General features: G+C 37.0%; 1 protein-coding gene across 1 annotated transcript in view; it reads right to left on the bottom strand.

Moving 5' to 3' along the window:
• Window positions 1-26,433, bottom strand: part of LRPPRC (leucine rich pentatricopeptide repeat containing) — a 110,183-nt gene that overhangs the window by 27,957 nt on the left and 55,793 nt on the right. The window contains exons 17-27 of the mRNA XM_008254465.4: window positions 25,972-26,078; window positions 25,679-25,756; window positions 25,276-25,320; window positions 24,795-24,908; window positions 23,676-23,806; window positions 22,902-22,987; window positions 21,281-21,488; window positions 12,866-12,990; window positions 11,950-12,056; window positions 5,116-5,184; window positions 4,285-4,375 (exon numbers count right to left, since the gene is read on the bottom strand). Of these exons, the coding sequence (XP_008252687.2) occupies window positions 4,285-4,375; window positions 5,116-5,184; window positions 11,950-12,056; window positions 12,866-12,990; window positions 21,281-21,488; window positions 22,902-22,987; window positions 23,676-23,806; window positions 24,795-24,908; window positions 25,276-25,320; window positions 25,679-25,756; window positions 25,972-26,078 (1,161 nt within the window). The remainder of the gene's footprint in view (window positions 1-4,284; window positions 4,376-5,115; window positions 5,185-11,949; window positions 12,057-12,865; window positions 12,991-21,280; window positions 21,489-22,901; window positions 22,988-23,675; window positions 23,807-24,794; window positions 24,909-25,275; window positions 25,321-25,678; window positions 25,757-25,971; window positions 26,079-26,433) is intronic.

Below are 26,433 nucleotides of genomic sequence, written 5' to 3'. Positions count from 1 at the left end.
TAATAATGGAGGGAAAAGATCACATGGTACAAAAAGAAATGTCAATGGCTATACATACTTGCAAATTACAAATGTAAGGCAGCTTGATTTTTAACTTTTGCTTTGTATATGTGAAGAAATTTAAATGTTTAGAACATAAGAAAACGTTTGCTAAGATGACAATATTGTCACTTAGAAAACAATAGAATATACCTTACAAAGGCAAGCAAGTTATTTCATTCAGGTAATGTTTGTTAAAAGTTCTAGAAGCTAATTATGCCTGTCACAATGAAAGGTCAAAATGTACTGAAAATGATAGCACTAAAGTTTGAATTATGACAGATTCTTTTAATAGTTCATGAATAACTACCACATTGTATTCACTCAGTAAAGCCATTGTAGAACAGCTAGTATTTAAAAGGTATGGGCGGTAGCTGTAGTAGACCACTGATCTAACTATCTGCTACATTTCTGTAGTATATTGTCATTAACAAAAACACTGTGTATAGGTTTGTGAGAGGTACTTTTTTTTTGTTGTTGTTGTTGTTGTTGTTGTTGTTTTTTTACAGGCAGAGTGGACAGTGAGAGAGAGAGACAGAGAGAAAGGTCTTCCTTTGCCGTTGGTTCACCCTCCAATGGCCGCCGCGGCCGGCGCTGCGACCGGCGCACCGTGCTGATCCGATGGCAGGAGCCAGGTGCTTCTCCTGGTCTCCCATGGGGTGCAGGGCCCAAGGACTTGGGTCATCCTCCACTGCACTCCCTGGCCACAGCAGAGAGCTGGCCTGGAAGAGGGGCAACCGGGACAGAATCCGGTGCCCTGACCGGGACTAGAACCCGGTGTGCTGGCGCCGCAAGGCGGAGGATTAGCCTATTGAGCCACGGCACCGGCCTAGAGGTACTGTTTTAAAATAAACAAATACTCTAACAGTCCAACCACTTTCAAAGACTAAAATCACATCAAGAAAAACAACAGTTCATAAGGAAGTTCCTGGTACCTGCACTGTGGCATGGAGGGTTAAGTCCTAACTGCCCATGACACTGGCATTCTTTATGAACACCAGTTCACGTCCTGGCTGACTCGCTTCAGATCCAGCTCCTGCTAATGTGCCTGGCTAAGCAGCGGAGGATGGCCCACGTATGTGGGAGACCCAGGTGGAGTTCCAAGCTCCTGGCTTTGGCCAGGCCCAGCTCCTGGTTCATTTTCATTGGTGGTTCATTTGGAGAGTGAACCAGTGGACAGAAGATTTCTCTCTGTGTCTCTCCCTCTCTAACTCTGCCTTTCAAATAAGTAAAATCTTTTTTTTTTTTTTAATTTATTTTATTTATTTGAAAGACAGTTACAGAGAGGTAGACAGAGAGAGAGGTCTTCCATTCACTGGTTCACTCTCTAGATGGCTGCAATGGCTGAAGCTGTGCCAATCCGATCCGAAGCCAGGAGCCAGGAGCTTCCTCCAGGTCTCCCACACGGGTGCAGGGGCCCAAGGACCTAGGCCATCTTCTACTGCTTTCCGAGGCCAAGGCAGAGAGCTGGATGGGAAGAGGAGCAGCTGGGAAGAGAACCGGCACCCATATGGGATGGCGGTGCTTCAGGCCAGGGCTTTTAATATGTTGTGCCACAGCGCTGGCCTCTCTTTTTTTTTTTTTTTTTTTAAATTCTTATGGGTCAAATAAAACATCTGTCAAAAATCTACAATCTAAAATATAGAATTTAAGTATAAGATAAATGCATTTCACATTCCATCCCTTATTATATGTTCCTTTTCAAATACATCAACATATAACAATATTAAAGTAGTGACCCAAGTCAGGGGGCAAAGTGGAGAGGGGCAGCAAAGGGGACATCTTACTTTTTCTGCGGTAAGGAAACAATTAGGACTACTACAACCAGATTATCTATTTACAGCACTATAGGTGGGAAGTTATGAAAAAGACTTCCCTAGAAGTATTCCACTGGCTTCCAGACTCCTGAGAGGCCACCCAAAACCAGCTGAGCTCCGCACACTACTGGATAAAACAGAGAGCAAGAAGAGATTGGAGGCAGGTGTCTAACAGAGCAGGTAGAGGGGATGAAAAAGGAAATTGTATTAACCTTCAGAGACTGCTTATCCTTAAACAAAACTTTAGAATGAATCTAGAAGTTTTCTCTTTTTGTTGGTTTTGAAAAATAAGTTATCATTAATTTCTTAAAAATTGTTATTTTTATATTTGAGAGGTAGGCAGACATATATATAGTTCTCATATCTGCTGCTTTACTTCCTAAATGCCCACAATGACCAGGGCTGGCCCAGGCTGGGTCAAAGCCAAGAGCTGGGAATTCAATCCAGGTCTCTCCCATATGGGTGGCAGGAACCCAACTACTTGAGCCATTACTGCTCCCTCTTGGAGTCGACATTTGTAAGTTAGTCAAGAGCCGGAGATGGTTATTGAACTCAAGTATTCTGATTTGGCACACAAGCATCTTAACCACTAGGCTAAACACCATCTCCCGCTGTTTCTTTAAAAAAAAAAAAAAAAAAGTTATGAAAAGTCCATCTGAATAGAAAAAAGAAGTTTGTGTGGCTGGCTGCCCCTCATACTTTTTGACTACTATCATGCCTTATACATTCTTACACCCTGAATTTTAAGTCTTGGTTATGAATCTTTCAGGAGAGCTCTACTTTTCTATCTGTAGTATCCAATATAATGCCTGGCATTGTAAGGGCTTCATAGACTTCTTCCCCACCCCACCAATAAATGCTTACACAGGCTTCTATAAGGACTACTTTATGTAACTATTGAAGTTTTTTTTGGTTGTTGTTGTAAATTTTTGTGGTGATGACTACTTTAAATGCTAAGACATAGTTGCATATAAAAATTCAGTATTTGGTCAGTGCCGTGGCTCACTAGGTTAATCCTCCGCCTGCGGCGCCGGCGCGCCGGCACACCGGGTTCTAGTCCTGGTCGGGGCGCCGGATTCTGTCCCGGTTGCCCCTCTTCCAGGCCAGCTCTTTGCTGTGGCCCGGGAGTGCAGTGGAGGATGGCCCAGGTGCTTGGGCCCTGCACCCCATGGGAGACCAGAATAAGTACCTGGCTCCTGCCATCAGATCAGTGCGGCGCGCTGGCCACAACACACTGACCACAGCGGCCACTTGGGGGGTGAACCAATGGAAAAAGGAAGGCCTTTCTCTCTGTCTGTCTCTCTCACTGTCTAACTCTGCCTGTCAAAAAAAATTTCATTTTTTTTGAAGTTTACATAAAACTAGAACTTAAACATAAAATAATTCCTTCAAAGGAAGAAAAAGTAGATAAAGGGCTGAGTGGGTACTCAAACACAGGTTATAATCCACAATTTAAGGGAAAAAATGCTTAAAGCATAAGGCTTTTATTCTATACATTTAATACTAGCGTCAGCACTGTGTTCAAGAATCTGATCATCATCCAAGAATTACATTGTGAAGTGCCTACTTCAATGTAACCAAAATTTGGAATATGTCAAGATACAAGACAAATTAACAAATTAAGTTCAAAAAGACAAATCAATCAACTTTTTCACTGCTATGTGTGGTGAAGTAAAATTTGCCATGACAAAAAGATAACAAATCTAAGTCAAGTATCTAAAGCACAAAGGGAAAGCTTACTATTCTATGAGTAGGTGTTTCCTCAACCTCAACACCCCAAAAGAGACTACAGAGCTCCCAAGTATGTACCCTTCTATAAAGGCACTTGAGCACTACCTGATAACAGAAATATCAATTACTTTTTACCCATAATACCAATACTAGGAATTCATCATAGGGAAACAACTAAGGGTAATGACAAAGAATAAGGTATAAAGTACACATATTTGGTATTAGTCATTTGTAGGCAAAAGATAAATAAATAAAAGTAATATGTAATTGAATAAAAAATTGAGAAAATGAAACTAACCATGAAATCTATATATAGATGTGCACCTTTGTGCACAAAGATCTATACACATGAATATGTTGATGGTTACCAATTTACAGAAGTGCTGATAATTCTACTTGAGGACTTAAATGAAAAGAAGAAAAAGAACAGTTCTCCACAAAAAGCCCTATTCAACTCTGCAGCTCTGATAAAGATTTTAAAGATTTTATCTTCTCATTTTTACGGTCAGATGTCAGAAATGATGAAGCTTATACAGTGTCTAATGACACAAAAGATTCCGTGGTAAGTTCAGTTTCATCTCTACTTGAGCGTCTGTGGAAGGCTCTACATTGGACAGTCCCTGAAGCTTCTCCTTTTCTACCACTGCCTTCAGAAGTCTAACTAAACGGAAGCAGTAGGAACAGCCACATCACTCACTGTAGAGCTTCAGCAGACTGTAGTACATCTGGTCTCTGTCACATTCAAACAGCTTCTGTGTCAGCTCCACTAATTTTTCCAGAGTTTCAACCTTAACAACAACAAAAAACATAAACAGGTGGATCTACAATGTATATAGGAAAATCTTAAAGTTGGCAAACAGTACATGAATAATTCTTCAAATAAGCTTCACCGAAGGGGCAGATAATTATTCTTCAAAAGGGCAGAACACAACAATGAGACTTTGCTTAATGTCACACTGAAATGTATGTTTGAAAACACTTCAAAATGACAAATTTTATTATGAGTATATATTTTTACCACAATGAAAAAACAATTTATTTTTAAAGCTGGAGGGCTGAAGGGCTCATTGGAGACAAGAACACAACATGAATAACTGTGTCATTGAGGAAACAGCACTTTCTGAGAACTCGGAGGCATTTAGGGCAGAGAACACCACTGGCTCTATCTTACATGAATAAAAATATGCCACCCCAGTCCTGAAGGTCTTCTTTGGCATGCAGTTAGCAGATTGGTAGTGGAGAGAGAAAGCAGAGTTCACTGGGCTCCATCTAGCTTCCTCCAGGAGCTACAGTCCTGCTCAAACCCACAAGTGCTATGAGGCAAGTTACAATCTTCAGGTCTCAGGAGAATACTTTTACAGTTTCTGCTACATCTCAGGAATAAGAAATAAGCTATTGCCAATTTGGAAACTCACTAAGATAACACAGTGTTCTCTGTCCCCAAATCCCTCATGTTCATAGAACATGGAGGATACTTCTTTCTGCTCACAGTTTTAGGAGCTGGAGGCATTAGAAATGAAATACAAACCTGATTACTTGAAATACATCTCTCACAAAACCACTGAAGTCTTGCGGGTCGTGCTCTAATACCAGGTGTCTGTAAAAGAACCATAAAGACACAAGCTCAGGTGTGGGATAAAAAGGAGCTTTTTCTCAAGAAACATAGTTTTCCTTCTAATGAATCTGCTGCCAATCAGACATACTAAAAGAAATCACTAACTTAATCCCACAATTATCAAAGACCTTTAATTAGGATTAGGATAAAGCATTAAAATACAATCTATTTTTAACCTGCGACTGGAAGATTTGGATTATTTTAATGCTGCTTTGCAGATCAATGTTCACTCTATAAATCTTTAATTAATAAAATGGTTACATCTTCTTTAGTTTAAAAAGATTTATTGGGGGGGGGGGGGGCTGCGCTTCAGTGCCGTTATCTGATATAGGCGCTGGTTCGAGCCACGGCTGCTCCACTTCCAATCCAGCTCTTTGCTATGGCCTGGGAAAGCAGTAGAAGATGGCCCAAGTCCTTGGGCCCCTGTACCCACATGGAAGACCTGGAGGAAGCTCTTGGTTCCAGGTTTTGGATTGGCACAGCTCCAGCTGTTGTGGCCAATTGGAGAGTGAACAAACAGATGGAAGACCTCTCTCTCTGCCTCTCCTCTTTCTAACTCTTTCAAATAAATAAATAAATCTTTAAAAATTATAAAAAAAAATTTATGGACTAAATTCCAAATTACATCAAATTAAACACACATGTGCGCGCGCTCGCTCTCTCTCAACACACACACCTTCAGAGATCCCAAAAGATTCAGGAGACAAAAATGTAAAATAGAATTATTAACAATTACCATAAAAATAAACCAAGGGCTTTTATTTGGAAAGGAAATATGCTTTGTAAAACTTATAGTGATATAGCTACTTTAATGACTACCACAAATCGAAAATGAAATGTTTAAAGAGGAAAACAAGTGAAGTACTTAAAATCTGTTCAAGACCTAGTTTATTTTAATAATTGATACATACGTTATATCCTCAACTAGAAATTACTAAGGTTTAGTCAATAACTCTGGCTTCAAGTGCTTATTTTACAATTTTGGATACTGGAATAGAAGACAAACCATTTCAACTCAATTCCAAGGAATTGTCACTCTTAACTATAGTATTTTCATCATCTGCAAGAGGGCTTCACCATTAAATACTACATTTCAATCACAGCATTATGAAAAGAAAACTACATACTCATTAGCACTGGCTGCTCCAGTCTAGAGGAGGTACCTTTACTGCTTTCACCACTCGGCTCTGTTGATGAAACCAGGTACCCCTTGAATCTGATCTCTTATTTATAAGCCCCCATTATTTTTAATTTTCAAAAATAACATTGTACAATGTTAAATTAAGAACTCAAGCAGAAACTAACAGCTTGCAGTTTGGGTAGGATGACAGGAAAATCAGTAGAGTAGAAGTCGTAGAAGTATTCTCATTCTCACCATGGCAGTATCCACATTTTGGGATTTAAGAAATAAAATGTTGAAAAAATTAACCATTGAAATATATTCTTAGGTACCATTAATATCTACATTCAGAAAAAGGATTTTCTCACATTATCTATTTTGTCACATGCATTACAATGAAAATGAAACCAACATCAATGTATGCAAAAAGCCCTTGAAAAACTAGCAAATAATCCTCTTTAGAACACGGTGAAACACAAGGGCTACAACCACTAACAACTTTCAGTATTATTGCTGATCCAAATGCCACCAATCTCAATCACACAACTTTTATGGCAAACTCTTCCTGTCTGATTAATCTGCCTTTCTGTGGCAGGACAGCTGACTTATACAGCAGATCTTCCTAGGCTGCATTTTGAAATTGAGAACCGTTTTCACATACAAATCTCAATCATCAAAAGAACATCTAGGTCAGATTAACTAAATCTCCTAGGCTGCTAGAGTAGTCAACACTCCTGGCTTATCTCTTAACATCTTATTGAATTTTACACAATCCAAGTTGAAGGCAGAAATAGAAGATGTAATAAAAACACGCAGAACAGAATTCTAATTGGGATGTTAAATGTAACACAAACACTAGTTCACATTAATAAAAACAACAAACCCATCGCTAGTTTTTTTTTTTTTTTTAATTTATTTAATGGACAGAGAGGATAAAATACTTATTGTAGTAGAAAAACTGGCATGTTTGTTTCTACCTGGGTTAATGTGCTTCAAAACACAACCTTCTGCAGTAATAGTTCAATACTACGTTTACTTGTATAGGGGGGAGGGAGAGGAGAGAAAAGACAATCCAAAATGAAAAGTATTTGTCATTACTTGGATTTAACAACATTGCCCTGATGTAAACTTGCTGGGATCAAAAAAGGCTTCTATGCATATTAGTAAAAATAGACATCGAAAAATCAGTATGTTTTAAGTGAAAGGAAATACATATTTTCCTATTGTATTTCAAACTCTACCTCAGCAGAGATCATCTTAAATTTGACTCTGACAGAAATCTTTTACCTGTCTGGATTTTTCTTGCTATTATTGCTGGTAATGTAAAATGGGGAGAAATATCATAAAACTCCATCATAGTTTCATATCCTCTAATTACAATAGGAGGAAATTTCACATGCACAAGGACTTTTTTTAAATATTTCATTCATTTATTTGAAAGGTAGTGTTGCAGACAGAAAAAGGGAGAGGCAGAGAGAAAGGTGTCTTCCATCTGTTGGTTCACTCCGCTAATGGTCATGACAGCTGGAGCTGGGCAAATTCCAAGCCAGGAGCTTCTTCTGGGTCTTCCACGTGGGTGCAGGTGCCCAAGTACTTGGACCATCCTCTGCTGCTTTCCCATGCCATAATCAGAGAGCTGCATGGGAAGAGGAGCAGCCGGGACACAAACCAGCGCCCATATGGGATGCTCGAGGAGCAGGGAGAGGCTTAGCCTACTACATCAAAGTGTCAGCCCCATACACAAGGATTTGGAAAGACCAGACCAACAAAACCAAGAACCTGGGGCTGGTGATATGGCATGGTGGGCAAAGCCGCTGCCTGCAGTGCCAGCATCCTATATGGCCCCAGTTCAAGTCCTGCCTGCTTCACTTCTGATCCAGCTCCCTGCTAATGCACCTGGGAAAGCATCAGTAGATGGCCCAAATACTTGGGCTCCTGCCACCCACGTGGGAGACCTGGAGGAACCTCCAGGCTCCTGGCTTCAGCCTGGCCCAGCCCCAACTATTGCACGTTTAGGGGAATGAACCAGAGGATGGAAGATTCTGTCTCTCCTTCCATCTCTTTCTCCATAACTCTGCCTTTCAAAATAAATAAATCTTAAAAAAAAAAAAAAAAAAAAAAAAAAAAAAGGAGCGGAAGGGAGGGATGGAGCAATTGGTCATTCTAGGAAACTACTGAAATACTATCAACCACTTTACTTAAAGACCTTCATTCAAGAAGTGCCAAATGAAGAAATCTGCTTCTGTCAACTGTTAAGGCTTCACAATACGGGACACAGTACTAGATCTAAGTCAGAGCTTAGTTTATCTCATGCACCTGTTAATGCACTGTCCCTCTGTTAACCAAGATCACCATCCTTCAATCATCATGTATCATTAGAGATGTCCTAAAAATCCCCATGACCATGGGCCTCATTCAGCTCTCACTCATCTTACTGCCTCAAACCCCCTGACATCTACTGCCAGCTTTTTACCGGTGTGAACTTCTTTCTCATACTTATGAGAGCCCACTGCCCTCTGAATTAACCGCAATTTCCTTATTCAGAGACCAAGGGTCTTTAAAATCTGGCAACAATCAATCCATCCAAAATATTTCTAAGAAATCTTCAGTCTCAAGATGAACAGCTTTGTTTCCTTTTTCCACTTCTCCAACCTCATTAAACTTGGGAACATTAAAGTGCTACCACAACCATCACACCTCATCCCCCCCACCCCCCCACCCCCCCACCCAGGCCGAGTCTCCCCTGATTTCCTATACTGGGAATAAATTCCACTCTTGAATTCTCAGGGCTATGCGTCCCTTCCTTACAGCAGTTAACCCTTGGCGGTCTTAAATGGCAGTTATCTTCACATAGTCATTTCAAGTCCAAGGGGCTTCACATTAGCTCTTGAGAGTTAAGATGGTATGATTTACTTTGTTCTCTTGTTTTCTTTACTTTGAAAAAAAAAAATAACATTTTTTTCTGAATATAAGAATATCTATGTTGGGGCAGTGCTGTGGTGTAACGGGTAAAGCTGCCACCGGCAGTGTCAACATCCCACAGGGGCACCAGTTTGAGTTCTGGCTGCTCCACTTCCAGTCCAGCTCTCTGCTATGGCCTGGGAAAGCAAAAGATGGCCCAAGTCCTTGGGCTCCTGCGGTCCGCGTTGGAGACCCAGAAGAAGCTCCTGGCTCCTGGCTTTGGATCAGCGCAACTCTGGCTGTTGTGGCCAGTTGGGGAGTGAACCAGCAGATGGAAGACCTCTCTCTCTCCCTGCCTCTCCTTCTCTCTCTGTGTAACTCGGCCTTTCAAATAAATAAATAAATCTTAAAAAAAAAAGAATATGTTTATTACAGAAACCTCAGAAAATATAACAAATATAAATAATTGCCAGCTATCATTCAATCCTCCTACAAAAATCCTTCTATAAAAATATACTGAAAAAAATCAGACTACATAAATGTATTATGAATAATATATATTACACCAATTCATTTTTAAACAAAACAAGTCATATCTACACACTGCATCCTGCCTGTGTCTTTCTTTAGTTAATGTGACCCGTTTATTTTAGCTCCCACAGGGCTTTGAATTCAAAGAAGCTTTGGAAATTCCACTGCAGTTAGTCTACGTGTTCACAAGGCACTATTGCCTTATGGGGAATGATAAAATGTTACTCAATGTTTAGTTTCTTTCATATGCTCACAGGGTCCAGGTTTATTAATTTTTATTACTTATTATATTTTCAGAAATCCTTAGCAAATTATAAGAGAGAAATGTAGTTCTTGGATTTTAATGGTTAAAAAAAGCCAAGTTCGTACTTTAATTCATCCCCAATTAACCATAAAAAATAAAATCCTTGCAAATATGTTTCTCACTGTATTCTCATATATTACCTACGTTGCTATTCCACACCTGGGCCTCACAGTGGTTCTGTAAAGCTGTTCTTTACCCTTGAAGCCATTTTTTATACATTTAGTAAGAAAAGCTCAGTCGTTAGCAGTTAATCCTTAACAAGGCTGCTGCTGTACCTTGGCAGACTCTAAAATAATTAAGAAGCAGTCCTCTCTTGTCTATTCATGTGGCAGTACGTACCTTATGGAAAGCATCATATTGTGAAGTATGTGCAGTAAAAAAAGACAACACAACCCCTACCTCTAAAGGGCAGAGAGAATTAATGTTATTGATTACTTACCATAATCCAGGAAACATGCAAGCTGCTTTACATACATTACATGATTGAATCTTAAAGACAAATACTAGATTCTCTTTGAAAGATGAGGAAGCTTAGAAAGGTTTAGTAACTTGTCCATTATCATCCAAGTGGATGGCAAAAGAACTCAGTGTTATGCCTTCGGTTCCATTACATCTTGCTTAATACAGAAACAGAGGCACACACTTTTTTCCTGTGGAGCCTCTGCTTTTATTTGAAAACTCAAGCTTCATTTCAACTCTCATTAGTGATGCCAGGCACACCTAAGAGCAAAACTTAACAGGCAGACAACTCCCTTCGTTTTCAGATTGGCTATGCACTTTGGATGTTAGAATTTTTAGTATATTCTAGAAAATACAAATGATATTTGAACTATGGGAGAACCTGTCGGAGATATGTATGTCTCTCTGTCATATGACAGATTTGGTCTCATGACAGAAAGGGAAGAAAATTCTGAATTAACTTCACAGCCCCCCTTTCTCATACTGAGCTTTTCTTGGAAAAACATCAGGAGAAATGAACAATTTCCTAGGTTGTGTGCCTACATTTTCAGTTTCCTGACAAGCAGTCATCCATACACAAATTAGGCCAAACAACACCTTTGTGTCCATGGGCATTTCTGGAAAAATGAAATAGAGTAATCATATGGTGTGATCTAAGAGAAAGTGATCATATAAGCTAACAGTTTTAATTACAAGAAATGAATTTTCCTAAGGTGATGGGTTCCTCTTTTGTGGAATGTTTTGTCAGTGGACACAGAATTGTTTAATAGTGAAATTAATCACAATTTGGACAGACTTTAGGGTTGCCCTTTGCCTTATCAATTCCAGTAAGGAAAATTTCAGTAAAGCCCTGATAAAATACACTAATCCTAAATAGGCCAGGTTTGTCACCTACCATTTTCCATAAGCTGCTTACCATGGTTTAAAAAAAAAAAAGAGAAAGAAAAAGGAGAAGAAGAAAATTTAAATTAAATGCCAAACAGTTGCAGACAGCACTTGTTTGGCTGATTAACTTGTAGACAAGCATTACAAATAAATCTGAGCATGGTTTGCAGCAAATTAAATTCCACTGCTTTTAAGAACAAAGAATTCTTTGGCAAAGAGGATTAGCAACTTTACACCCAGGAATGCCAGTTTAATTTAATTGTTCCACAATCCAAGATTTAATATGCAAATATCATTTTGATATATAATAGTGAATTTAACAAAGTGAGGAAACAAATTCAATATACAACCAGATTGCCTTTTCTGAACTGTAATTATATACAATAAAGAAGCTGGCCGAGTTCTCCCCCCAGCCCCCATGATTGGGGCTGAATTCTATTAAAATGAATCAGAACAAGTGTAATTAAAGGTTAAAAATTTTAAATGTATTCTAGTTAAGAGTCTAAATAGCTGTACAATTAGAATACTGTAGTTAAAAAAATCATACCTCAATGATCTTCTTGGCCTCTTTGTAATTTCCTGTTTGTAAGAAGGCAAAGAAGAGATCATAGAGCATTGTCATTTCACCTTGTTCTTGGCTCACAAAGTCCATTGCTATATGAGAGAAGAAAATACATATATTAGAAGAAATAAAACAGGAACACAGTATCACATGAAGTTCTGAACTAATACAAGAAAACTTTATCTTTCAAGTTTATACTAACAATAAAGATTATAGCAATATCAGCTGATTTTGTCTATATCCCTTATCTAACAGCATACACATATGACATTAAGTACCTAAAGCTAGCTTCAAAAAGAGGGTAAAAAATTTTTCACAAAGAAGTAAAGTACAATAAAAACATGGGGCAATTTTTCAAAATAAAGTTATTAAAATCAGACACTTATAATACTGAAAATCTACAAGATAGTCTCCAATTCACAAGTATAACAAAGTTTTTCTCTGAATGTGCTTGCCTTCTGTTAAATTTTCTCTTCAGAACAGTATATTACCATTAAATAAGCAAGTAAGAAAAAAAGTCCAGGGGCCAGTGCTATGGTACAGTGGGTAAGCTGCTTACTGCCAATGTGGGCTGTCCCACAAAGGCGCCAGTTCGATTCTTGGCTGCTCCACTTCAGATCCCTCCCTTGGCTAATGTGCCTGGGAAAGCAGCAGAAGATGGTCCAAGTACTTGAGCACCCCTGAACCTACAAGGGAGACCAGGATGTAGAAACTGGCTCTTGGCTTGGCCTGGCCCAGCCCTAGCCATTATGGGAATGAAGCTGTGGATGGAAGATCTTTCTCTGCCTTTGCCTTTCCCTCTCTGTAACCCTGCCTTTCAGATAAATAAATCTGGAAAAAAAAAAAAAAAAAAAAAAAAAAAAGCAACTAAACGAACACACACATTAGAAGGTTACCTAACCTTTCTGAATTAGATCAGTCTCGCCTTTCTCTATCAGTTTACATAAGATATCATGAATCCTTGGCAGTATTTGATATTTTCTATAACAGTCCATGGCGACTTCAAGAGCAGCAGCCAAGTTGTCCCTTGAAAACATTAAAAAAAAAAAAAAAAAAAAAAAAATTAGCCACGAATGAAATATATCTAATTCAAGTTAGGCTCTCAGTACTAATTTAAATAGATGCATAATAATCAGCAAAAAAGTAAACACTGGCCTTTACCTAAGGTAGAAAACCACAAAGCCAAAATGGGGGGGAAAAAAGGAGAGGAAAACATCCTATATAGATAAATGTTCAGAATATGCACACCATTAGCAATTCCTGGTTGTCCTGCTTCATCTTTTATTAGTCTCCTAGCTAAAATGGTACTAAGAAAGAAATATCGGAACAGATGAAGGCATTCTGATATTATTATATATAAAATCTGATTTTATGTCAGCTATAAGTTGCTATAAGAAGACACGAATTATTTCTTGGCAAAGACAATTGTCAAAATTTTTTTCGAACTACTTATTTGTCTTTATGACTGAGCAATTTCACATTTAGGAACCTTTCTTAAATATCCATTGATGTCTGTATATAAAGAGAATTGAAAATGAATCTTGATGTCAACAGAAGGGGAGAGGGAGCGGGAAAGGGGAGGGTTGTAGGTGGGAGGGAAGTTATGGGGGGAAGCCATTGTACTCCATAAGCTGTACTTTGGAAATTTATATTCATTAAATAAAAGTTAAAAAAAATATCCATTGATGGCTATAAAGGAATTCTCAACCTCTTTTTTAACTTTATAATACTTTTCTTACTGCCACCTTCCTAGATAAATAAGGGAATAATCTCAGCTTTCATATACACAGGAACTCACTTGTGCTAAAATGAGGACATTCCTGTGGGCCTGATGAATTCTAGGAAAACTATAAACATTTCTCACTAGAGGGCAAGACTTTAAAAATTACTTCCAGTTATAACGTTAAGGCTTCTTTTATATGGTGATAAAAGGAAATAAAAGATTAAGTCAGTTTCTTAAACAAAAGGGTGAGAATATATTCTTGTAGGTCTTTAAAAAGTACCTTTCTTCCCTTTACGAGGAAAATGACAATGTGGGAAACAGTTAAGACCCTGAAAGAGCTAAAGATTCTGTGATCCAGTTCTACTTCTACCCTCTTTACCTTCAACAAGATGAGGATGCTGAAGCATCGAGCGAATGACGGATCTCCCAGAGCTACTAAGTAAGCAGCAGAAGGCCCCAGCGTCAGGTCCCTGAACTCCCCACTTTCAGTTCACCACATCTAATTAAAGGCTCTGCTCTGGACAGCACTGTTGTTTGAATAACCTAATAAGATGGTACAGTTTGGAATAAGAAGTTGAAGATTTTTGAAAGGCCAGTGTGAAATGTATTGAAAAAGAAGCAGAGTATAAATTTCTCTGATACACGGGAACAGTTTTCAAAAGGAAGAGAGCCTTTGAAAATTTTCTCTTGCAAGTATGAACATTTTTGTGCATTACACACATGCTATATTGTCCTAGGCTGAATTGCTATTTTATCTAGATTAAGATTTTAACCTGTACTAAAAGTAAAATATAATGAAGAAGAGCTAATTTCACTGTAGTAGTACTGACACAGTGAGAAGGAGCCTATCCTGCCGGAGCTCTACCTTATCCCCTTACTAAGCCCTGTTTACAGTGCATCTTCTGGCACCCCACGGAGTCATTTGAATTTTTGTCATTTGGGGTGAAGACTAAATTACAGGTTAATTTCAAAACGGCAAGTAGATGTTGCAGGCTAGATTACTGTCATACAAGAGAAATGCTACAGGAGCTACCACATATGATATAAAGCTTCATATAATCAGTATTTTCCCTTACTTCAGATGCAGGTTCAGTTATTGCCGTTCCACAATTCCACTTACACGGAAAACTACTACAGCATTTTTAAGAGCAAAACTAACATGTACTGTTTTTTTTTTTTTTCTTAGCAGCCGATGAGCTTCTTCAGATCAATTCCCAAACTAGAATAGTATTGTCTCAATTATATTTCCCCTACGTTAGGTCAAAGCTATCAATAAATGAATGAATAATTGTTCTGTCAATCACAGCGACAAGTTAATAGTCTTCGGTCTCCAAATATACGCTTCTGAAGATTATACATGCTCAGAACAACAACAGAAAAGACAGGAATAGCAAAACGGAAATAATTCATATATGTGTTAGTAATTTTAAGTGCCAATGTTACTGCTCTTAGGTTGCCAGCAAAATGAACTAAAACTGTAATGAAACACTTCATACAAAGTGGACTGAAGATAGAAATTAACTAAATGACGAGTTGGCTCTTTTTAGGCCCTATTATCTACACGCTGACTTATGGGTAGATTATTTCACATCCAAAAGATATTTACATGCATGGAGCTGGTGTTGTGGTGTAACAGGTTAAGCTGCTGCCTATGACGGTGGCATCCCATATGGGCACCACTTTGAGTCAAGGCTATTCCACTTCTGATCCAGCTCCCTGCTTATGCCCTTGGGAAAAGCAGCAGCAGATGGCTCAAGTATTTGGGCCCCTGCACCCGCACCCACCAGGCTTCAGCCTGACACAGCCCTCGCCATTGTGAGCATTTGGGAAGTGAACCAGAGGAAGATCTCTCTCTCTTTCTCTGTAACTCTGCCTTTCAAATGAAATAAATACATGTTTTAAAAAAAGATATTTAAATCCTCATGTAATTTGTCATTATTAATCTTTCATGTTTGAAAACCTCAATGATAGAAATGAAAAAAGTATTCTGGGTTTCAATTCCAACTGAGGACCACACATAACTAATCTGTAGCAATGTGATACATTTCCACAAGCAGTGATAAAAAGCAGCTGATCATCACAATGGCTGAACTCAAGGACTTTTGGGTTCCTCTCCAATTCTAATCCTGTGAGGTTCTAGGAATCTGTGCTTATTCATCCATAAGTAGATGAACATTACCAGAGAAAACCATGACATAAAACTGCCACTTTTATTAGGCAAGATGTACTCAATAAAAGCAGCAAGATCCCAGAAGGAAAAGTGGTAGAATGCAACCAAAATATGGGACAACAACTTAGCCATCAGTATTCTTCTGACTTCTGTGACCTAAGATGGTCTGTGATTTCCTTTGTTCACTAGAAATGATATAAAATTCAACTCGGAAATAAATAATCCAGTGAAGGAATCTTGTTGGTATGTTAATTCTGCATTCAAAACATTGATTCCATGCTTATTTCAGTAGCTATACATGATTCTTAAAACATTTTATAAATGTTTACAAGTCCATTCCTGATAAAAATTCACTTACTGCTTTTAAAAACCTCAAAACAATAAAAAATTAATTTTACAACGTATTATCTCTAAAATAATCCGTTGTGATATACATTTTTTTTTGACAGGCAGAGTTAGACAGTGAGAGAGAGAGACAGAAAGAGAGAAAGGTCTTCCTTTCCATTGGTTCGCCCCACAAGTGGCTGCTATGGCCGGCACGTTGCAGCCGGTATGCTGCGCCAATCCAAAGCCAGGAACCAGGTACCTCCCCCTGGTCTCCCATGTGGATGCAGGGCCCAAGTACTTGGGCCATCCTCCACTGCACTCCCGGGCCTCAGCAGAGCACTGGACTGGAAGAGGAGCAACCGGGACAGAATCCGGCACCCCAACCAGGACTAGAACCCGGGGTGCTGGTGCCACAGGTGAAAGATTAGCCTAGTGAGCCATGGCGCCGGCCTCCGTTGTGATATCTTAAAAAATCAGACTCCCCTCTCACCCCCAAATTTCAACAAACGAGAAAGGAATTTTCATAAATAAAACTATGCTAATATAAAAGGTAGTATTTTATTTGGTGCAAAGTAACAATGCAAGCTTTACCAAAAATTCCATGAGCCTATGAAATGAAGAGGAAAAGAAGATTCTAAAATTTTGTTGAAAGCACCTATATATAAAGTGGGCAAGGTCCAGAAAGCAATTTGAAAACTTAAAGACAAGGTTGAAGCTTATACGGTCAGTGTGAGGTTACCGCCTCTTCTTGTCCTGAGTATAGAATTAAAGTGTGCCGTATGTCAATGACAGAAAAACAAGCACTAGAGAAGACGTGAGCTTACTGGCCATATAGTCATGTGAAGCAGCCACCACTGATCACAAAACATCTGTTTCAAGGAACCAGAAACAAAGTATTCTTAACTCAAATAAATTCCTCAATACTATTATAATACATCCCAGACAATGTTGAACTGTTAAAAAACAAGAACAGCCAGTGTTAACTATCTTTCCACCTATCAGTAGCTTAAATGTAGTCTCCTTATTTATGGTAAATAACTTTCCAATGCAGAGTACAGTTAAGCAACAACAACAAAATGACAAATACTGATTTTTAATTGGAATAAAATGCTTCAACATTAAGCATAAAGTGTTAGTGAAGTAGCAATTTACCTAAAAGACTTCTGATTGAAAAGCTCTCAAATCTGAAATCACTAGGGGAGAAAATGGAGAAAATAGGGGGCTGGAGGGTGGAAGGAATTTAAAAGGAAAAACAAGAACCAAAAAACAAAGTCAACACCTTAAAAACAAACGATTCCATAAATCTTAAGCATATGTTTTGTGTGGTGAGAAATCATTTCAGGAGAAGTCATCATCTTCACAAAAATTACTCTGCTAAGAGAATCAGCCCTTGAAAGAACTGTGTTTTTTTTCTGTTCATCATCTATAAATGAAGAATCTTCAAGGAGACTGGTGTTGCAATTACAACTAATCCTCCCCAAAAAATTAACTGTGTTGAAGGCTTTGTAATTTCCCTAGGTACAATTTAGCTGTCACTTACTTTAAAATTTACTCAAACATGCGTTCCGAACAGCACTAACTTCACATGTCAAGTGCTTTCCAGCCAATTGAGTCTAAACTGGAAGTCGGTGTTAAACAACTGAATGATTAGACAAGATAGCTCATTTCCCTGCTCTTTTGTTCAGAATAAAATGCCACATTTACATTATCAGGCTCAACAGGATTTTCTGACAGAGGGAGAAAAAAACCCTACTGCACACTGTCCGTACTAAGCACATGAAGCCTGTCATTTACCAATCATCCTTCAAAAAGCAATAGCCATGAATGTAACTTAATTACGACCCAATGATCCTTGACGAAAAATCATCTTATCACTGTCCTGTCCCCCTAGGGCAAATGAACCACTTTTTTTGTCCTTTGGCACTGATGATGCTAAATTCTTAATTGCAATAATGGAGTAAAAGAGCCAAACCTCCTTAATTTCCTTTCAGCATATAAAGAGTTTTACTCTAGAAGGCAAGCATTCCCATAAATAATAAAAGTATCCAGTACAAATGAAGATGCTAAAATTGAGGGGAGTGTGTATGACAGCATAACTACCATTTAAAAAACATTTATGTAACATATTAAAGTAATACAGTGAGTTTCAAAACTTATACTGCCACAGGTTCATCTTAGAGAAACCTTTATGAAGAACTCCAGATTAACTTAGCAAGAGTTCTGGGAGGATTATATACACATATACAAAGTCCATGATGCACTTAAATGAAATGCATTATGTGCATATACAGATTATAGCACAAATTAGCATACGTACACACAAATCCTTAAAGGAAAACAGAAATTAAAGCTGCTTTGATCATTTGCTCTAATATAATCCAGTTAAACAGCTACAGATATTTTTCACATTCAATGAGACCAAAATGGATCAGCTACAAATCAAGGGAATCTAAAACAGCATTATACAAATTTTTATGCATTTAAATATAATGGCCTAGGTTTTATTAATTTCATTTTCTTTACCACACATGAAGACTAATCAAAAGCTCTTTTAACCTATTTAAAAACATTTCTTTCTTGCCTAATATGAAGGATTGCTGTCATCTCAAATTGGGCATAGTCTCAGTAAGAGAAATAAATTTCAAAATGGTTGCAAAAGAAAATGTTTAAAATAACATGCAGTCAGAGTATGTGTAGATATGCAGCTAACAAATTGTAATGGAATGTAAATGAAACAGGAAAACTAACTCTGCCTATTTCTTTTCAGTTCAGTGCAGGAGTTATCTTTTTGATAAAACAGATGCAGTTTAGTTTACTCCTAAAATTTGAAAACCTGTTACTGTTTTACACTTTCCTTGGCAAACAAGTAAGAAAGAAACTGCATTATTTCCAAACGCAACAAAGCTTTTCTACACTAACACAAACTGACATAATATTAATTTCTCCTGTGTTTCATCCAATGCTAGAAAAGTTGTTCAAAATTAAGATCTACTAAATCTTAGACTACCTTCCTAACAAAATCAATCTCACAGGTCTGCTTAAGAAGTACAATATGAAAGTGAGACCTGCTTTCTAGAGTCTTTCACGGTGATATGCCAAAAGAGACGCTAGCCTTTGAATGAAAGAATGAAGATGTAGGATGTTCTGTAATGTTTTTTGTAACTTAGATCCCAAGTTTGACACACAGCTCAATTCCCAGTTGGGTTCATACCTGCTGAGGTCAATTATATGATATTACCAGAGATTAAAAGTACTTAATCAAATCAAATACATGTGGATTTTTTGGCAGGCTAGAGTTAATCCTAGTACTTGTCATGAATCTGAATTAATTAGCTCTCTTCCATCAGATGGGAGAAGATGCAATTTAAAAAAGTTTCAAAGTCAATGTTTTACTCTACTGTTCCTTGCAATTTTATAAGTATGAAATTTCCTTAATCTTCGTTTTGTCATGGTTATTATGATAGATGAAACTGAAAGCCCTTGTCATGGAGACTGCCTCTGTAGTGCAAAGGTAGCAAACAAAAAAACAAAAACCTCCCAAAAATCAACAACAAAAACTCTAAACAAATAGAATAGAAGGAAATAATTCTTTTAAGTATCTGAAAGCAGTAAGACACTGTCCAGGAAAAGACATTAATTTAGATCAGGGACAGCCACATTTGCCCGAGGCATACAAAGATCTGACTACTGAGTACTCAGAAGCAGAGCCAGCTCCAGGTCACCCTCTGAATTCCATACGGTTTCCATTTTTCCTTGGCTAAGCTCTCCTTAGTTCATCAGCCCCATCTGCAGACCTCTTCTGGAAAACTTTCACGTCTTCTCTGCCTTCAAAGTATTTCTATTCGCACAAGACTTTTCCACCATGGCCTCATTTTCATTGTAAATTATTTTACTTTTGCCCAGTAGTGTAGGAGGGCCTAATTCTTCTGGGCACTGGGCCCATTTCTTTCAAATCCCTATGCAGAGTTCCACATGCAATTTGCAGAGATGGGTCTTTTAAACAATCAAAAAATTCTAGTAGGAAGCATATTAATTATAGGATTTCTATATAAAGTTGGCTGTGAATATGAGAACTCAATAACTCAGTAATTGTCTGAATCGCTATTTCTTTAAAAGGAGTGTAATGCTGAGATTGTGGAGGTTCAGATTTGGCCAATCATGTAACCTGAAAACTGCTTCTGATTGGATGGCAAAAGAATAATTTCATGTGTGCATGTTTATGTGTTCATATTTGTATACACACATTTCCTAACAGAGCTAGTTAAAAGATATGTGTTTTACTCTACACTTTAAACCCAACATTAAATTATTCACTATATTCAACATAACCCCTAATAAATAAAGAAAAAGCACAGAAATTTGGAGACACTATGAGAACCTTTAAAATATAAGTAGACTACAAAGGCCATTAAGCCATGGAAAAGATGACAGGGAGGTAAGATCTAGGAAACTAGAAAAGGAAAAGAGAAAACACAAAAATTACAAAAGGAAAAGATTAAAATAGAGTGATCAGTCATCTTATTAAACGCTTCATTCATTATAAAAGATCAGATTGTAGGATTTGCATTATAAATGATATCTTACAGTGGGAAGGAACTTCAATGGAAAAACTTTCAAGTTTAGTAAATTTGGCCCTATCAACAAAATTCATCTTTTCCTAAGACAGAGACAGCTTCTACAGCATTTATTAAAATTAGAATGATCCTATTTGTAGACATCATTAAAATACCACATAGAAAAGGGACCAGTGAAAAGATGTTTCTATATTTATCACCTGTACAATAGTCAAGATGCATAATCAAAAGACCTATTGGATCTTTGTTATTGTAATAATCAATACTCAGGTTCAAAACTGGGAAAAACTGAATTCAATTTTGTGCAATATCGCATGCTCCTACAAAAAAATCACCAGAGACCATTCCATTAAGAAAACCAGAGGACTTTAAAGGTAACCTAGTCCATGTTATTTTCTTATTCTGTGGCAAATGAAATCCAAGGCTTCCCTGTCACTAGAGTCATCACAAAGTACAATTCCCAAATGATTAGACTCATACTTTCAATGCCAACATTAAAATTTTAAAATTCAGTCAACTTACTTTTCCAAGTATACAGTGACCAATGGGGAACTGATGTTGGTGGATGGTTTTGCTAACCCTAGAGTCACGATGGCTTCATGCAACTGTTTTACTGTTTCAATTTCACCTCTTAGAGCTGCACCATTTAGGATGTGGAAAAAGGACAAGACTGTTGCATCTTTGATAAGAACATCCTTCTCTTTCATCTCCTTTAGAATGTTAATAGCATCTACAATGAAGTAACACAAAAGACCCTTAGGTAATTTCATGTGGGGAAAACAAACTGCTATTAAAACAGCATTTCAAGCCCAGCAGGAATGTAAATTCTAGTGTATAATGCCGATTTCAAGTTAATTACTACTTGCATTTCTAAACGAGACTACAATTATAAATCCACAATAGCATGGTTTTATCATTTCCCTGCAACTTTGACTACAAATTACAGATAGGGACTGTGTGCCCACTCTGCACCACATAACCCTGTACGGTCTGCCCTATAGCTGTGAGATCCTCCTAAATGGATGCTTTTATCGTGCAGAGCTAACATCTGCTAAATCACACCATTGTTTCTTCAGCAGATGGCTTGTCAGGAGGCCAGATAATAAAGATGTGTTTACACTGTATATACAGCCAGACTAATGGTCTGATACCGATAGGGCCTGTTTGCTATGTCGATACTAATTAGCCAAGCAGAGCCAATGAAAGCTTTCCAAAAGACTGCATGCTAATACATTAGATTCATTAAGCTTCATTAGGAAGGCAGAAACAAACATTTTAGGATATGGAATAAGTGCATTTTTATAATGATGTTCTTCATTATTACAGACAAAATGTTTTGACCACTTTAGAAAAAGTGATTTTTAAAAAGCATGCTAATCTTTATAAGAGATTTCTGTGTTAGAAAAGGATTCCTAGGAAAACGTTAATGTTCAAATAAAATACTTTCCCCATACATTTATCCCTATAATATTATAAAATTAAGACAGATGGTCTTTTTGAAATATAAATGAAGGTTAAAAGTTTCAAAATAAAGCCAAAGCACAAAGTCAGGAAATAAGCAAATATTAAGAATGTATTATCAAGTGTAATTAGTTATATTAGGTTTAACATTATCTCAAAAATGAGACAATTAGTGTATGCAAATCAGCTATATAATCAGCTTTTATATAATGCCTTTCCCAAGACCTCCTAAATAAAAAATTTAATTAAGGCACTTTATTTTGTTAATGTTATTAAAAGAGAAAGACCACTGCAAAATTCAGATTCTTAAATATGAGATTCTGTTTATAGGTTTTATGTTCAGCCTTCAGATCTTCTTAAGCAAAAATAAAGCCATTAGTACAGGCATAAAAGCAAATTGTGCCATAAGTCATGATCTTCAAACTCAATTCAAACAGCAATGCTAATAAAAACTAGCTGCAGAAATGCAAAAAGCACTGAGCTGTGCAAATGTAAATGACAAGCTTGCCAATCCATTAAAACTAATGGCCTACACTGTCCATGCAGCTTTGGTTGGATTCACATGCAAATTTGCATGCAAAGTGTTCAAGCACTTTGCATGACATGATACACCATTAATATCAATTCACATGTTATTCCAGTGGCAAGATCCTTGCATCACCTATTTCCTTTATGTGCTTACCTTGGAGCTTGCCATGTTTTCCCAATACTCTTACAAGGCCTACGTACTTGTTGGTATCAAGGACGGCAGATGAATCTAAACGGTCACTAAAATTAAAACATTTATAAGTTGAATAACTACAAAAGGACTGCAATATTCATTTTATATCCATTTTAACACTTAACAAAAGCTCATCAGAAGGTCTTAGTGTTATTAACATTGTCCCCTATACCTCAGTTTTATTTTTGAAGCCACACAAATTCATACATAACTGAAGTGACTAGAGAGGTAAAAATCTAAATCTACACACAGATTGTATCACCCCATCTGCAATGAAGAACTCTTGGGCTTTCCAGTACTTTAAATGATTCTAACCTTCATCATGAATGCCGAAACTTCTGAAAAGACACATTTTTATTTGAGAAATCTACCAGGGTAGGGAGCCAAAGATATCTGAGAAATGGACAGAATTTTGTTTATAATACTGAAAGGAAAATGACACGAAGCCTTATAAAAAGTTACCATCACCACCGTTGTAATACACAATTGTATAAAGCGAATTTCGGGGGAAAAAAACCTTTGGCTTTAATAAGAAGATACCTTATACTCGAAGATACTTGGCTGAAAATGAGCCACAATTAATCAAAGAGCCTTTTATTATGAAATCTCAGAAACACTGACAACAAAAGTATTTTGAAACATCATATAAGACAGCAATACTCAATGTAGGCGAACCATCAGGGACTGCATATCAGCATACATGCTGATGACTTCTTTCAGGGTCAGGGTACTCACAATTCCTGTTTCAAGTTCAATGCATCCTCTGCATTATCATGTCGACAGCACAAATTTATTAAAGCTGCATAGCCACCAAGAACCATGTCTGATTCATATTTTGCTTTCAATTCAAGAGCTTTTTGCATATTCTAAAATAAAGGATAAAAGAAAAGAAAAAATTAACACAAAGGTAAAAATGTCACATCTGTAGTTTCAACATTTACAGCTTAGAAAAAGTTAATAGTAATTTAAAAATAAATGGTAACAATATATCACCTTTACCCTGTCTCTCAGTATTTTTATTCACCCTTTAAAATGCAAGCAAGACAGGTATTTTTGTATGGTTTAAAAGATTTATTATCTATGATATAAAATAGGCCACTATTTATACCAAATTTGATGTTTAGCTTTGTTTATTATGTTATTTTTAGGACTTTCAGATTAAAAATTTCTCAATTTCCACATGTAGAAATATATATCACTGAAAAGTTCTTTAGTCTAGTCTTGTACCAAAGTAATGTGAAGAAATATTTCAGAATTTAATAGAACTGTTACGATCTTAGTTAGTTATGATTTTTTTTTTCCCTAAAACCAAAGGCTTATGACCAAATCACACTGAATAGAGACTGAAAAAAAGTCTTGTGATAGCCCACAAATTGCAAACACACTAAAATGCTCACAAAGTACAGCTGGATGCCTGCTGTAAAAAGGCAAGAGACCCTTTATCTCAGAAAGCGCTTTCTTCCAGCAGGAAAATGGAATTTCAATCCCTGCATTAACAACCTCGTAATATTTGACTTGCAAATGACTACTGCATGTATCAGTTGCTTGACAATCTAGATAGAAGAGACCGGAGCCATGGCTTGAAAGGACATTTGGCATGTATGATAAACCTATCACGGCTGTTACTATCATTCACTTTGCAGATTATTGTAAACAAACTACAGTAACCCGAAAACATGCCATTCAAGGTGTAGCTGAAATTAGTTAACTTTTCATTTAATTGCATTCTTTATAAGCATGATATATAGTAATAAACTGTAAGAACTATAAATTACATTTAGCTTTGCATCTAGTTATCTATAAAGAATTTTTTTTAACCTTAAAGTCTACTTGAAATATTAAAACAAGCGTTACCTCTTTTGAACAAAGAACTAATATGAGCTGCTTTAGGACATCTCCTATAGGTTGATTTTGGGCTTTCAGTTTTTCAAGTGTAGATTCTAAATCAGATGATGCAGGCTGGAAAGTCTACAGAAACAGGCAGAAAAGAAAGAATATTTGCTATATAAAGAAAATTCAGATGTTGCCATAGTCCCCTTTAAATTGACATTCCTCTTTACTTTTCTAAATGTCATAAATGCTATCAGGGATATTAATCTGGACATCGAAGTATGGACTCCAGGAGTTAATGAATCTCTTAAGATTATATGTAAATTTCTCAGATGTGGGTTTTTTTTTTTTTTTTTTTGAGATGAGGAATAGGTTTTACTAACTTTGTAGACGAACTCAAGATGATAAAATGTTAGCAATCACTTTGTTTATTAGGACATAATCTAAAATTCTCACCAAATGTGTTTGTTACAGCATGTTGAATCCATTCAAAAAACCTACTTACTTTTTGAGAGTCTATCTTCTCTCTTTCAACCAACAGATTAACATCCTAAAATTGAGATTTAAATTAGCACAGAATTAGAAAAGAAACATTGAAAATATAATAGCAAGTGTAAAAAGCAATTTGGAACTTCCACCACATTTTACTAATTTTCTGCCTTTCTACAGAAATTCTGTTGTTCCTTTATTAACCATTCTATGCTTTAAGAGTATACTTCAATATATAAACAGTATTTATCAACAATCAATATTCTCATGGTTGTCAATAAAATAAAACTTTTTTTGGCTGAAGCTTTGTATTTAAATATAACTTTAACATGCTTTTATAGGTAAATTAATCAATATATATGTATATGTAAATGTGTATGCATGTATGTATGTATATATAAATGCTGTTTCCCACACACCTTAATCAATTCAGGAACATGGTAGCTATCCAGGAGGTTTCGGATGCCTCTGTATATATTGTCAGGAATTTTAACATTCTGTGTGAAGAGAAGGAGGAGGGAAAAACAACCCAAAGTTTTAGACAACTAAACCGAAATTTGTCTAACAGAAATTATCTCAGACATAATTTTAAAACTCCAACACTTGCATGTCATTGAGAAGTGGTCTGGTTGTACTTAAAAGCAGCAATTTCAAATCTAATAGATACATGTCAGGCAGGACAGGCATTATATAGCAAAAAATGAAATGGTACCATCTCCTTCAGCTGATGGAAGTATTGTCTCAAAAGCTCCTCCTTGGCCTGTACCTCTGAGTCACTCATGCTGTCAATCAAGTTATAAAGAAAATAGCCAACAGCTTCTGTGGAAAAAAAAACAAGAGAAAGCATTCCACTAAAATTACCGAGACTGTCATGTTATCAAGATTAATTTATAAGAAATCATTTTGGTGTGAGATGTCACCCTGATGAGAGGCTCTGAAATGGCAACAATGATCACTGAGGCATAGAGATTATGTGGTGTGGGAGCACATATCTAACTGGTGAGTGAAAGGAATATTAATTATTTTCAGACCGAGTGACAGCTTTTCAGTACTGAATCTTACTTCATCTATTTTTTTCCACCACTCTGTGACAGAAGTGGTCCTGCCAAAGGCCTTACCCCTCTCCTGTCCAAATCACAAGCCATGAGAATAAATGAACACCTTTACACATTTC

Source organism: Oryctolagus cuniculus, chromosome 2, assembly GCF_964237555.1.
Source record: "Oryctolagus cuniculus chromosome 2, mOryCun1.1, whole genome shotgun sequence".
In the NCBI taxonomy this organism is placed as follows: Eukaryota; Metazoa; Chordata; class Mammalia; order Lagomorpha; family Leporidae; genus Oryctolagus; species Oryctolagus cuniculus.
This window is presented reverse-complemented; position numbering and strand designations above follow the sequence as displayed.